At 35.4% G+C, this 15,236-nt stretch overlaps 1 protein-coding gene across 9 annotated transcripts in view; it reads left to right on the top strand.

Annotated features, from left to right (window-relative positions):
• IKZF2 (IKAROS family zinc finger 2) overlaps positions 1–15,236 on the top strand; it is a 151,323-nt gene that overhangs the window by 1,694 nt on the left and 134,393 nt on the right. For 4 of the 9 annotated variants that reach the window (XM_019668919.1, XM_019668915.1, XM_019668918.1 and 1 more), the window contains exons 1-3: positions 117–333; positions 1,881–1,929; positions 2,744–2,848. In XM_019668919.1, coding sequence (XP_019524464.1) covers positions 331–333; positions 1,881–1,929; positions 2,744–2,848 — 157 coding nt within the window. In that variant the 5' untranslated portion in view covers positions 117–330. Of the gene's footprint in view, positions 1–116; positions 375–1,880; positions 1,930–2,743; positions 2,849–15,236 lie in introns of those variants that run through there. The other 5 variants (XM_019668916.1, XM_019668913.1, XM_019668914.1 and 2 more) reach the window with 3 other exon arrangements.

The following is a 15,236-nucleotide window of genomic DNA, read 5'->3' as shown; positions in this document are numbered from 1 at the left end:
GAGGAGGAGGAGGAGGAGGAGGAGGAGGAGGAGGAGGAGGAGGAGAAGGAGGAGAAGGGGGTGTTCCTTCTCTCTCATTTCTTGGTTTTGTTTATCAGCCGATCTGTTTGCTGGATTTGGGCTCGGAATGACCCACCTGTAAAGTGCTTTTCCTTCCTCCTCGCCTTGAACTCTGCAGGGGGCTTGGCTTGGAGGGGGCGAGGGAGGGAAAGAGAGAAGGGGGGAACACAAAAAACTTCTTTCTTTCTCTCTCCGTTTATCTTCAGTCCGACATTGTCACCTCCTCTTTGAGGGGTTAGAAGAAGCTGAGATCTCCCGACAGAGCTGGAAATGGTGATGAATCTTTTTTAATCAAAGGACAGTTTCTTTTGTATGTACGTTTCGCTTCTCTTTCTCCTTTTCTTTTTCTTTCTTTCCTTCTCTGAGGGTTAATAACCATTTCATTGATGGGGCAGACTTCTTTCGCTTCTTTCTCCCTGACGTTTCTTTCTTTTTAATATGTGTGTGTGTGTTAAATGTGTACATTTTTAAAGAGATAAACTCATTTGTAAAATATCCGAAGAAACTGCGCCCCTTTTAAACTTTACGGATGCCTTTCTTTAAAGCCTTATGTAATCATAATTTGAAAGAATTTGATAACAGTACAGCAGGTTGAAATTTAAGTGCAGTGGCTGAGTTGGGAATTTGATCTGATTATTCCATAAAGAAAGAAAGAAAAGTTTTTTGGGGGGTAGGGAGGGTGGTGGTGAAGAAGGGGAGGGGAGAGAGAAGGGAAGTGGTTTTGGAGACAAGAAGTGAAGCTGCCTGTTTTCCAGTAAGTAATGGAGAAATTCCAGGAGCCAGGGCTAAATATACTTGGCGATCAATACAGAAATGGCTCATTGTGAATAATTTAGCTGCTGGTGCAGTGAGAGTTTTGAAACTAAAGGCAAAAAGGACCAGGGCCAAAGGGTAAAAAAAAAAAAAAAAAAAAAAAAGTAAAAATCTCCTCAGGACGTGTCAATTCTTTAAACTTTTTCCTTCAAAGAAAGCAGTTAACTTATTGATCTTTTCATTATGTGAAATCAAAGCTAGGGGGTGTCATCTCATACAACTTATTTTTGTTTCTGAGAATTAAGTTCTTGTTTTGCGTCATTGGTGCATGAGAATAATTCCCCAAACTTTAAAAAAGTGGTTCCCTTCCCAACAGCAAAAAGTTTATGAAATTTTCAAAATCAGACTGTGTTAAATAAGCTTGGCATTTGTATCCAACTGTGGTCTGGCAGGAAATTAAGGTTACATTGAACAGGTGCTTAAACAGAACTTGGGGTAGGCTAACGTGTCAATGTAAGTTCGGGAGTTGGGTCACTGCTGCAGAAATCTTAGAGACACACTGGGGCACTACATTTTTTGTTTTGTTTTGTTTTCCTATGTTTATTTTTCCTCCCCCCTCCCTATTAGAACATGATGAACCAACTTGCAACAATTGTGAATAGAGCTATCTGTATACTAGGGAAGTCCTCAAATGCTGTGCGATTGTGGGCAGGAGGGAATGGTAAAATACTTAAATCCCAGTTAAAGCTGGCCCATTTGAGATATAACCCATTTTTTTTTTCTTTCAACCAAGCAAATTCTGATTAAGGGAGTCATTCCTTTCTTGCTACAGCCCATCTCACAGCACACTTATCTTTCCTATCCTATCTCCAGCAGGAATCAGATCATTTGCAGAAAGAGTTCAGTGACTTGCAAATGAGCACATACAGTACGCTGTAGTATGTTTCTTGGGCACAGGTTGCAGCAGCAGCAACATGGGCTAACTGAAGCTTCAAATAAGTTAAGCATTTAATGGCAGAACTGAAAGGAATCATTGTGTTAAGGGTATATAATCTTTTGTATTGCAGCACTGCACTTTGACTATGGAAACAGAGGCTATTGATGGCTATATAACGTGTAAGTATTCACTTTCATTAATTTTTTTTATTGGCTATTCAATTATGCTTTCGTGTTACCTGTATTTGAACTTCTCCGTTGTACGTTTTTATCACAAATTTTATACTCTTATTTTCTGTCTGTTTGCAGTTTCACCTTTAAGTTTGTTTGAGAAAATAAAGCACACAAGTGAAATAAAAAGGAAATGTAGAAATAGACTTACTATATTAAGGATAACATGTAAATCAGTAGCCTAGCAGGTTTACACTTTCCTACTTGATTACTTTACCTAAGTTTAGAATAGGTCAGATTACATATATGTCTACTAATATGGCGTGAACTAAATATTTACTACTCTGCAACCCAATTTTGGAGACGTAGAGTGTGAAAGAGAATTAGCTTCCTCAAGTTGACATGTTTTTAGCCAATTCTCCTTTCACATGTCCAACTCTCTGATAGCCAGCATTTTGGAAAACGCTCATTATGAATACTGTATGCTTAATGCATTAGATGTTAAAAGAAGCTTGTTTTTCGAATAAGGGTACTTTAGAAATCATCTACTCTAAGTCCCCTCATTTTACAGTTAAGATTATTGTGATAATGAAGTTTTGTAATTTTTAAAATTTTTTATTGTGGGCCAGTTGTGGTTTTTCATCATTTCATTCGTTTACTATGTATTTCTAAATGATATTTCCTTAGAGTTTCTTTTAAGGGAAAAATATTTTACATTAAAATTTCAAGGCTATTCATGCCACTGCATGTATGAAACAAAGTTGCTGATTCGTTTTTATGTGACAGTGAACAGAGACCAAAATATTTTATTTTGTGAAAGCAGGTGACAATGAGCTTTCACCTGAAAGGGAGCACTCTAATATGGCAATTGACCTCACCTCAAGCACACCCAATGGACAGCATGCCTCACCAAGTCACATGACAAGCAGTAAGTCTTCATTTTATGATTTTTCTTTTCTATTTCTCTAGGGACAGACTTGAATTTGTTAGGTCTGTGGGGTCCTCTCACATCGTGGTGTAGCTGCAGCTATAGATTTTGCTAAAGAAAGCACAACAGAGATTTATCCCTGTTAATTCTAGTGTCATAAAACATGAGCCTGCTCAGTAGTCTGAACTATCCCAAGGTGGCATTTGGGAGCTGGTGCTTACCTGTATCAGGTAAGAAATGTTAGGCTTTGCGGGTTATTGTTTTGACTTTGCCAGGTTTATGACTAGAGTTGTTGTTGTTGGGTAGGAAAAAAAAAAAAGATGGAATCACGTCATTTCCAAAGGACTCTTCACAGTAAAAAAAAACAAAAAAGAAATAATTTTATATGGCCTTGGTACAAAGCTAATCCATTAATGGGAGAATTGCAATGTTGCTTTTTTTTTTTTTTTTTTTTTTTTTTAACATGTGAAAGTTTCTCCTCCAAAGCGCTGGAAGTGAAGTGTAATTGAAAATTTGTGGAACTCATTTACATCCATTTCTCTTAACAAAGTGAAAGCATTTTGTTTTAGACTGTCTAGGGAAGAACTGAGAAAATTTGGAAGGATGTTTTAAACTTAGAAGAATAGGCAGTTTTGGCTGCTATTTTTGATGAAGAGTCATTCATTGATGTAGTAGACATTGTTTTGTGTAGTAAAAGAGCAACTTACATGCTGTCAGCGACAGAAGACAAACTAAGAATATGGTTTGTTTTACTTAAAAAGTTTTATCAGTTTAATTATCAGGTGCAAATGCTCTATTATTTCTATTCAAGCATAGTTTGAAATCTTGTGTTTCCCTTATACTTTTGGTATATGTTACATTCTTATATAGAAAGGACATTTGACTTATATGCAACTTAATTTAATTTAAAAGTTTTCTATTTGAGTGATATGTGAAGGAAAGGCATTTTCTTTTTCCTTTTTTTAAAAATGAAGATTTAATAACTAAAGGAAACTGAATCACCTACTGAATTACGAGCACATTCTTAAGTTAATTCTGATTATCTGGAGAGAACAAATTTTCTTTTCCACTTCCTTCTTATACTTCTCAAAACTTAAGGTTATTATAAAGCTACTAGCTTTGTAAGTAGTAAAGGCTTCTGAATTATGAGCAGAAGTATATAGAGTACTATTGAATACATTTTGCAATTCATTAAATTTAAGTGATTCTAGCTATTGACTCGAAATTTTGATTGAACTATGTGATTTTACTTATTTAATAGTTTTCTTTCTTTTTATTAATGTGAAATACTTCCTAGAAAGATTTCACTCTAGAAGCACTCGTTGAAATTCCTTTATGAAGTAGAAAGAAAAATTAATAGTGAGTGAATGTATATTAATTTATAGTGCTAATCTCTTATAATGTATCTTGTAGCATTAGTTTATTTTTTTGCTAGTTGGTTATTGATTTGATAAAAGTTCTACTACTATAATGTAGGCAGCACAATTTTTACATTTTAACATCACTGTTACTAATTCATTGGTAGAATAGATTTGTATTTCTCAGATAAGTTTTGTATAATTTCCTATGGCATAAAGATAGATTAATATGCAATTTCTGATAGCCAAATATTTAGCTATTGGCTTTACAAACATTGAATTTAGGGGGTAGATAATAATGTTAATCAAGACTTTTGACTGTCATCCCCTGGCCGCCACTAAAATATCAGCAGGCAAATGCTTTTTTATTGGTTAATTGGCTCCCTTGCTTGTGAATTTGATTCTGGTTTTGCAAGTACTCGCTTCAAAAAAGGCAGTTCACCCATTTATTTTAAATAAATATTGCAGAGTGTGGGCATGATGAGTTTGAACAAATAAGAACTGTGCTTTTGACGTTTGAGCTTTTCACACCCAACCACAGTAAAATTATGTTTAGTAAAGAGGTTTTTTTTTTTCGTTTTTTTTTTTTTTTAACTTACTAGCCTGTGGCAATTTCATGTTAGAATAGTTTTTGGCTAAGCTGCACGTGTTTTCACGTTCCTTTCCAAAGAGTTGCAGGTTAAATATGTTGGCTCTCACTTCAGAGCTGTCTGTTGCATCCTTTATGTAGCCTCTATTTACAGTATCTAGGTTACCCACTTAGGTGTTAGATGTAGGAGATACCCATTTTTCCTTTCGTTAGATCTAGGAGAATATCAGCATTTTAGATTGCCAAAGCAAATAATGGTGGAGAGGGACGCTGGTCTATTAATTTGAACAAGAGACCTAGAATTGATCCCTCGGATGTTTTTCTGTGACTTGAAATAATTTTCCTGTGCTGGTGACCTGTTAAATCACTTGTGCCCAAGATCACTGGTGTTCGTAAATCCCTTGCATGCATTGTTGACTTTATTAAATGAAAAGAACTTAATTTACTTTCTGCATTTTTTCTGTATCTTCAAATATGCTTCCTGAAGGGCTGTTGCTTCCAAAAACAGAACTGCAATTTTGATTGAAAGTATTAAAGCCTAAAGTAAATGTGAAAATCTTTAGGATAGCCTCCAGGAGCAGACAGGGATATATGTGTAAGAGGGGAAAGATATTTTAAAACAGTTTAGAAAATAAAATAATGAAAACTGTTGATTTTTATAAAATAGCTAACATTCTGGCTGTAAAGTATTGATAAGATAGGATAGCCCACTTATTTTGGCTTTAGGAAAGTGGTCAGTTATACTGTAAGGCCCTAGTCATTTGTTTAGATTATTTGATGTACATCTTGCTGCCAGCTATTGTATAAAAATAATGACAGCAGCCAACATTATTTGACAGTGCTGGAAGAGAACACCAGCGACTTGGGAGAGAACTAGAAATGTTATAATGCCTGACAGTTTTTTTGGTTTTAAAAGTCAGCATGTATGATCATCTTAGAAAGAGGCAAAGGGTATTAGTGATCTTAACATTTTATAATGACGACTTCCTGTGTTTTAAAATGCATTCGTTTCGGGAGCTTTAGACATTGCCTTCTGGAGTAAGGATGCCTTTGATAAGAAGATGAGCATTGTTGCCTGAGATCATTAGTGTACATATTGAGAGTGCTGACAATCTTCGGTGTCAGGGATGACAGTATATGCCTTGATGGCTACTGGAAATGCACAGTGTTAAGTGATTTTAAAAATAGAATCTGGAAGTTAAGAATCTGAGACAGACAACTCAGATAGAACAATACAAAAATAATCCATATTGTATTTCGGCCCATCAGATGAAACTTGGTGATTCCTTTGGTTTCTGGGGTGGTTCATTTCCAGTGCTTGCAAAGTTGCTTCAGTATCAGTTTCAAACTGGTCTGTACCTGCTGCTGCCTAATTTGAAAAACGTTTAAGGCTCAAAAATTGTAATTAATCTTATTTTTCTTATCTACTTGTATAATGCCAATGAGTAAATTCTATTTGGAGATAGTTAGATGGCATGCAAATATAATACATCATGACACAAACTTTTTTCTAGTCCCTTAAAACCTTTACATAGATCAAGTTCACAGTCAATACCATTTATCAGTTAGTTTGATGGTCAGGTGGCATGTATGGAATTGGAAGAAGTAGCAATTCTCGTTTTACAAGACTCTGACCAATAATCAGGTCAGGGAATCTAGTTTATTCTTTTCAGAGTGCTTCGCACTTATTATTTTTTTTTTCCTTAGCCAGTTTCCATTTTTAGAACCTAGTGAAGCAGAAGTATAGTATGATTTCTATTTTTCATATGTGGACATAGAAGCTTAAAGAAAGCAGTTGGCCTCTAAGGTCCCCTTAGCAGAACGAAAAGTTGTCAGGACTGAGACATAAAACTGTGATACTACCTTTCAGGTTAGTTAGAATACTTAACTGATATTTCTTTATAATGTCATTACCTCAGGGTGCCCACCATGTCCAATACTGACCCATGTTTTCATGACAAAAACAGTATTACAGAAATAGAAGAGGGTTATTATGAAGATGGAATAATATCAGATAATCTTGTTAAGCCGATGCTCTAGTGTACTTTAAAAAATATAGCTTATCTTATGGGACTCACCAGCTTTCTGCATTGTCTTCTGTAGCTTAGTTTGGCAGTCACCCTTGCTTGGATTTTCATAGGCTACATCCCACTGTAACACCAGAGGGACTGGATGTAGAAACTCACTCTGGTTGGAACTGTAGTATTGAGGCTTGCGTGTGTACCCAACACACCTTACATCTAGTTTTTACTTGTTTGGACATTTAAAAAAAGTTTGATTTGGTTTCCTTATACCTATCAGAGGTAAATGTCATGGCTATGTACCGAAAGGGGCGGGGGGGAAGGAACTAAAGGAAGTATGTATGTGTGGGAAATTCACAACCAAAATACTGTGCTGTGTTTTTTCTTTGTACCTCATTTTCCCCTTTTCCCATCTTGAGGCTGCTTCAAAGTAATAGTAAAGTTCTGTGTTTGAAAAACAAAGCAACTTACTATAGAACTGTTATCCTTATTGTCTCCATCTCCGTCCACATCTGTCTTCACCACTGGAGGTACACTTTTGAAATAAACGCGGCATGATTAATTAGGGTCTATCAGGCGTCTTCCCTCCAGCCCTGGTGAATTGAGATCTCTGGGTCTCATGCTCTTCTCCCCTAACTTTGAATGTTGATATATTTTGATCTCACAATGTTCTGAAAGATCAGTAGCAGGGTTACAGTCCTGAAATGAATAGAATATATTGTTTTTCTTTGTTTGTTCCTTTATATCTCTTTATATCAAATATATTTATTGATCTGGTAGTATTTTCCTTTTGTGAGTTAATCAATACTCAGAACATCTCTGCTTTGAAATAGGTAAGGCGTATTTGGGAACTATTTCCCATATCATAAATGTTTAATCACCGCTGGAATGAGAGAAGAAAGTGGGGGCGTGATTTATCGAGTGTATATAGGATGCCCAGCACTATGCTCTATGCATCTATGTTATTTCATGCAGTTCGCGCAACAGCTCTGTGAAGTAAGTAGCTATTCCATTTTTTAACACAGAAACCTGAGGCTCAGAAGCAGTAGATTGTCAATGGTTAAAAATGTGGGCTTTGGAGTTATATAGGCCTGTGTTAGAATTCCTGCTTTGCCACTGACTTGCTGTGTAACCTTAGGCATGTAACTTCACATCTTTGAGCTCCAGTGTCCTCATCTGTAGAATGGGGGATAAGCAATACCCACCTCAGTGGACTGTTGTGAGGTTCAAGTGAAGCAATATATATGCAAAATACTTAGCACAGTTTCTGGTACATCTAATAAATAATCACTTCTGCTATCAGAGCAGTCAAGTTAGTTTCCCATTGACCCATGACTCATAAGAAAAGGAGTTTGTTTTCCAATCCAGATCTGTTTGAAATTCAGGTCTTTTGGTGTTTCCTTTTTACTACATAGGTCCATGGGACAGAGGCAGGCATTTCTAATAATTTAGGGTAAAAATTGAAGAAAAAGAGGCATCTATGAAGATTTCAGTTAAGAAAGAAGGAGAGTGTGTATATATTAGAAATTATTTTTATTGAGTTTCAGTGTTCCTGAGTTTTATGTTTTTTGGTTATATGTAAAGAAAAATCATTCTTTACCATCATTGCTCCAAAGACTAATTCTTAAGAATGGAAAAAGAAAAAGTCCTTTTAATAGAGTAACCTATCCATATCTAGAATCAATTCTTTCTTAGAAAGGCTGCGTCTAAAATTTCACCTTATTGATGCTTCTGGTAGTACCATAAATTCTCATTTGATGGTAGTAATCAAGCGGTAGGCCTGATGGTCGCTAATTGTACATTGTGGGCAGAATAGTTCAGGTGTTTGACATTTGAAGTCAGCTTAAAGTATAATTATCACTTATAGGCATTTGGCATGTTGCTGTATTGTTCTAGTTGATTAATTCAACAAGTACTTACAGGCTGCTTTTTATGTGTCAGGCACTTTAAGGTGAATCTATAGGTGAAGAGTACACCAAGCTTGTCCTCCAGAAGCTCACATTCTAGTTTGAAAAACAGACATCTAAACAGGGCATGAAACTATCGCAAGCTCAGCAGGCGCGAGCAGGGTGCGAGCTCTGAAGACTTTCTAGAGGGAGAGGCTGCTTGAGCTGAGACTTATTAAATGAATAGGATTTAGGAGAGAAGCAGAAGGTTTTTTTATTAAACACACCCACAGTGGGAGCTGAGAAATAACGTATGTTCTGGGAAATACAAGCAGATTGGTCTTTCTAGAGTGCAAAGTTGGAGTTTGGGAATTTAAGGCCAGAGATGAGAGAATTAATCTGGGAAAGATGATGGACTATCTTGTATAAAAGGAAATTCGGATTTCATTTTCAAGGGAGCCAAGAGTTTTCACAAAGCAGATGACTTCAGTCTTTTGATTGACATGGATCACACTGGCTGCAATGCCCAGGGGTGGGGTGGTGATGGTGGTGGAGGTGGGGCGGGCGGTGGGGATTGGATGGGGACCAGTCTAGAGACAGGGGCGTCTTTCACAGGCTTTAACAGGCTTTTGCAATGATGGAATGGGAAGTCATGAGAGCTAGTGGTAGTGGAGACAGTAAGGAAGAGAAGGATGTGGAAATACTTAGTTGCTTAAGGTGGATGGGACTTGGATAGTAGGGTGAAGGGGATGAGCAGGCTCATGATGACGATCCCTGGATTATTGAATAGAAGGCAGTAGGTTCCATCAGGGAAGATAGGAAAAAATACTGGAGCAGGTTTCCATAAAAAGGTTTCATTTAGTTTAATTCTGGATACAGAGAGTTTGAAGCACCTGTGGAATTTGGGTGAGGATAGCCGTCAGGCAGGTGGATAGATTAGACTCAAGTGTGAATTTTCCTAATTAGAGAAATCTAATATGTAGCTTGTGGTTTGCTTTCTTTCCCTCCTGTATTACTTTAACAATAGTTTAGTATTTCTTAAAAATTCTTTCCTAAGTAATTCTCAGCATTTGATCAGTGACCTTACTTCTCCAATTGCCCCATTAAATCAAAATTCTATATTGAAATGTATGAGCACAGGCTTTAATGAACTCTCTTTGCTTAATGGGGTCCTTTTATGCTAGTCTCATAAGTTGTATTCGTAGATGTGATTGATTCACCGGTTTTTAAACAAAATATGCCAGCCCTTCTCCTTCAAATTTTGTTATATATTTAATATCACAACTTTTATGGTTATACATTTTTAAAAATCATAAGGCTCATATATGTCATATCCTTCATTACCTCTACTGCAATGATTTGTCTTTTTTCTGTAACCTATTTCTTTATAAATAGATATTTAATTTAAAATATATAAGGAATGCTTTGTTAACTAAACGCTGTCCAATTCTGCCATGTGAATAGTCAAGGAATTTAATAATTTTATCCAGAGCCTTTTTGAAAACTGAGATAAATATACATACATGATATATATTATTTGAAAATGATTTGGTGTATACTTAATTTTTTCAAAAAAAGTTTATAATATTGTGCCCCCTGGGGTAAAATTACCTAGAGGGAAAAGTGCAGTATAGAAAACATCTTAATTAATATATTTATTGCCTCAAAATATCTATTATGAACTTCATCTTAAAAATGTAAGCTGATTACCCAAGACACCATGGAATTCCAAATGAATGTTAATGGTGGAAATACTTCATCTGAGATTTCCTGTATGCGGGGATTCAGAATTCTCTAGAGAGAGATTTTTCATCTTTTCAAACATTGATCCAGCCAACATTTATTAAGCACTTACTTTGTGTGATGCACTGCTGATGCTGGGGCACAAGAAGAATGTTAGTGTGTTTTTTTTCTTTCTTTCTTTTTTTTGTAGAGAAGGACATTATCTTTCAGGGTTCAAATAAATCCTGTTTTATTTGAGATATTATAATCTTATTGCATTTTTAGAAACAAATGAGTGTGATGTACTCACCGTGATTAATATCCATTATAAATGAAGGAATTGCGTCTCACCTTTTACTGTCAAGAGTTCTTTAAAAGTGTGTAAATTTGAGATGCACAACGAAACAGATAAAAATACTACCAGCTTTTCAGATAGGTTCCCGCAGGATAACATTTTCCCGAGAAAATTTTTATAATGCAGTATTTGGCTCTCAGCTTTGTAATTTCCAAAACTTGATTGATGGCACATTTAGAGAGAATCTGCATCTCTGGGTTGACACATGTTAAACAAGTTCACAGAACTGATATGTAAAATCAGAATACCAACTTATGCCTATCCTTTGATTAAAAATAAAACAAACAAACAAAAAACTCCAACCAACAAACATAGCATCGAGATCATTCTGGTTGGCTTGACCAGATCCTTTTGTTCTTGTGAATTGACCTATATCGGTAATCAGTAAAGGTCATTTGGTTAGCAAGGAATCGGAACAAAGGGAGTTAGTTATATAATTCAAATATTTAATGGCCCTGGGCTAAGGGAGACTCATATATTCAGCATCACCATAGAGGTACGCTGCCATTTGGATCATTATGGTTGGAGTCTTTTGTCCAATTCCTTCTCCTCGGAATGGGCACAGATTTAGATTCCCCAGATATAGGTCCAGCCAACATACTTCTGAAATTCGTTGTGTTTTCTTTCATTGGCTTCCTTGGCTAAATATACCAATTTTTGCCGGCCTAGGATCCATTCATCTTCTTTAATGTAATTTTACATTTCTGGTTTAGATTTGTTAAATGTTGATTTTATAGCTTAACTCTATGAAAGCAATCTTATAATGAATGCCTCTAAAGGATACCCCAACTATCACCATAAATTCAAACTTCCATTCACAGAAATGTTGATGTGGCTCAAGAGGTGTTAATATCTATTATAGATGAAGATGGAAAATAGCACTGCCACCTGAGAAAGACACCTTCAGTTAGCCGGGGATTTAGAAGAGCTTCTAGTTTATAGGTCAGGAGGAGCAAACATCACACCGGTTTCATGAAATCGTTGATGTAGTCTGACTACAGCAAATCAATTTTATAAAAAATTATACTATTTTAGGTTACTTAATAAGGAAGGCTATCTTAATTACTGAGAATGAATTTAAGAATAGGTTTTTCAAAGCATACAGCATTATTGTAGGGCCACACATTGATTACAAAGAAGTTAATTAAAGATTTTCCAGATGTGAATCTTTGAGGAAAACAACCATGACTCCTCTCTCTTCATCCTCAGTATACGGTGTCATACTAGATGATTGTGGGAGCCCAGTCATTATTTGTTGATAGAAGGAACTACTTATGTTTAGCATATTGCATATGTGTATTTAAATAATGTGCATCTGACCTATTTGAGGAAATTCAGAAACTTGACTTCTTAAATGTTGAAATACTCTGAAATCCAATTTTACTTGTGATTTTCTCTGTTGGGTAGGCATTTATTGTAACCATGTCTCTCTCTAAAAAGGATTTTGTGATCTTTAGATCAGCCCCCAAAAGAGGATCTCTAAGATTCTAAACAACACTTAAGTTTTGTGATGTTCAGTAGACTCAAAATTAATGTATGTGTTTCCGTGAATATTTTATAGTCGTCACCATCATTGTCATTACTATCTTTGTATAGCACATTTAGACTTTACAGATTGAATTCTACATGCTTATAATTTTAAAATCACTTCTCTATCACTTATTTAAAATGGCTTTTAGTAGCAAGTATAAAATGGAATGCTTCAATTAACTTTTTTTATGCACTGCACATATTATGAGGAGCACATAATTAATCAGTGTAAAGTCACGTTCTAATAAATTAACATTCCGGGTGTCTGCACCTTTGACATTTTTGTCATTGCTCTCTTATTATCATGGAAGCTGTAGCTCTCCGTACACCTAACTATGTCAACCCTACCTACGTCTTACTAAGACATCAGTATGCAGGGCTTGGTCGTATTTTGAAATGCTAGGGTACTGCTTTGCTCTGTTTCCAATGAATTAAGTTTAAGGCTTTCTGGTTTAGTTCTGAAGAGACATCATTTCTTCTACCATTATATAAAACATTTTCTGGTATGGTAGTTTTCATAAAGATCATTACTTTGTTTTTGTTGTTCAGAACATGACTATTTTAACAAGTAATATTTGCATCTGTATTTCTTTTATAAGACATATCTTACAAGTCTTTTAATCAGCCATGCCAATATAATTATTATCTAGATGGTCTGACATAGATTGCCTTATTTTCAGTATACTTGTTACCTTTTGGACTGAAAAGTAGCATTTCTGTATCTTTTAGGGTTGAGGATATATGTTTAATTACTAATTGAAATAGGTCCATTTATTTCTATTAGAAAAGATTACTTAGACTATCACTTGGAAATTGGACTGTGTAAAAATTTTTGGTATTAAAAATAGGTAAGTAGGACATAATCCTTTTTAGGTACTGCTTTAAATTATAAACACTTTAGAACACTGATTCTAATATTGTATTTTGAAATATAAAATGAATTCGATTATGTTGTTGAATATTTGCAAAATATTTGAAAGCAGTAATAGATTTTGTTTGGATATAACTGAGAACTAGAAAAAAGAAATATGAGCTATTATCTTTGAATCTGCTGTTTTTAAACTCTCAAAATATGAATTACACATTGCCATTCGCCTGAACTATGTCAAATTAATGACCTAATGACAGTTTTTGGATTGAGTTTTTTTGAAACAAAAATAAAAAAGAAACACCCCCCTCTCTGCACCCAACAAAACACAATTTAAAAATTAATTATTACACATAAATTGTTATTGCAGTAATGCTATTTGCATAAAAATTTCTGATGAATTTGAGAGTTTTAGTTGGCCTCATACTTTGAGTCCAATAGCTGGTAACAAATTTGAAGCTATATCATTTTTTTAGTAAATCAGAGAAGTTGTAGTTAACTAAACAATTACTTTCATGCAACTATATATATAGAGGAAGTGCGTGTGTGTTTGTATATGCGTGCACATGCACGCATGTGTGTGAATGCAAAGAATAGGTAGGGACAAGAAGGAAACATCAAACTATTGATAGAGGTCACTGGGTATGTGAGGATAAGCAGGGTGTTTAATTGTTTATTCTAAGTAGTTCTGCATTACTTGGATCTTTTACAAAAAATCTTCTACTTGTGTAATAAAAACAAAACTAATACAATCAGCCATCTTCTCAAATAAATAAAGTATGGAGTTATTCTGTAAGAAGCCAATGACAGCTCTGATCACATAGGTCTAACCTTGAAATTTCAGTGATATTATAGACTCCTCAAAATACAAATGCTGTCTAGACTCAATATTATTTTAGCTTTAGTCTGAATATAAGGTATTTTCTTAATTGTTGTGATACAGTGGAATGTCCAAATAGAATTATATACTCTGAATTTTTTTGATTGATATTCATTCATCGCATGAGGTGTACAGTAGATATTGTATATGTGCATGTACTTCTGGCAATGGTAAGGAGACATCGTAGCATTATGCTACGAAAAGAAATCTGAGTAGAATAAGTTAAAACTTAGATACTCCGTTCTCCCTTGTATATGAAAAGTTTACTTTTTTAAAACAGCCTTAGTTTCCTTTTCATGTTTATCAATTTAAAACTCCATTGAATGTTGCTAATATTTTAAATTAAAATTTTTAAAGATACACTGTTCTTAGCAACTCAACAGCGGTATGTTGCTAGTGGGAGTAGGACCTGTGAACGTAACTCATATGAAAGGAAAGAGTAGAGGCGCGAAGTACAGGGAACATAGGAGAGACGTAGCTCAAAAGGAAAGAGAATAAGAAAGGGCGAATCCAGAAGTGCAGGACAAGCCCCACTAGAGTTAGTAGACGTAGAGGGAGGAATAGAGCAAATGAAAAATAGGATCTTTCCCTTCTTTTTTTCTCCTTTCAGAAAGCATAAATAAAGGAACACCTGAATTTGTTAAGTTAATTAAAGAAGCTACCTTCTTGAATGATGAGGAATGTGGCAGTAAGATTAGAATGGTTTCTGGTAGAAGATGAATGCTAAATATTGAGACTCAGTAGAGAGAAGTGTACCTCTTCAGGCATCTGAAAGTCTGGGAGTGAAAGAGTGGAGTGGACCTGCAGTCCTAAGGGTTTCAGACTAGACAGACTGAGAGATTGAAGCCGTATAAAAGTCTGTTGTGCCTAGAAGTAGACTGTTTACTGTTGGAAACCAGTGGGGTTACTGATGGCCACCTTGGACTAATGAGTTGCTTTATCTTTTGCGAAAGCGGCTGTGTAATATATTAAGTGTGTGGGAGATCTCCTAACTGGTTGTGTTCCTAAAGGATCACTGATGAGTAAGCTTTGGTCTTGTTCCTCAACTGCCTTAGGGCTTCACTGCAGTGGAAAAGGGTGTTGGGGAATTAGGGAGATCATAAGCCTAGCAGGAACAGTAAGAACTTGCTCTGCTTTCTTCTTCTTCTTCTTCTTCTTCTTCTTCTTCTTCTTCTTCTT

The sequence above is a fragment of the Hipposideros armiger genome, unplaced genomic scaffold, assembly GCF_001890085.2.
Source record: "Hipposideros armiger isolate ML-2016 unplaced genomic scaffold, ASM189008v1 scaffold_543, whole genome shotgun sequence".
NCBI classification, from domain to species: domain Eukaryota; kingdom Metazoa; phylum Chordata; class Mammalia; order Chiroptera; family Hipposideridae; genus Hipposideros; species Hipposideros armiger.
Note: the sequence above shows the minus strand (reverse complement) of the source record. Positions and strands in the feature narration are given on the sequence as shown.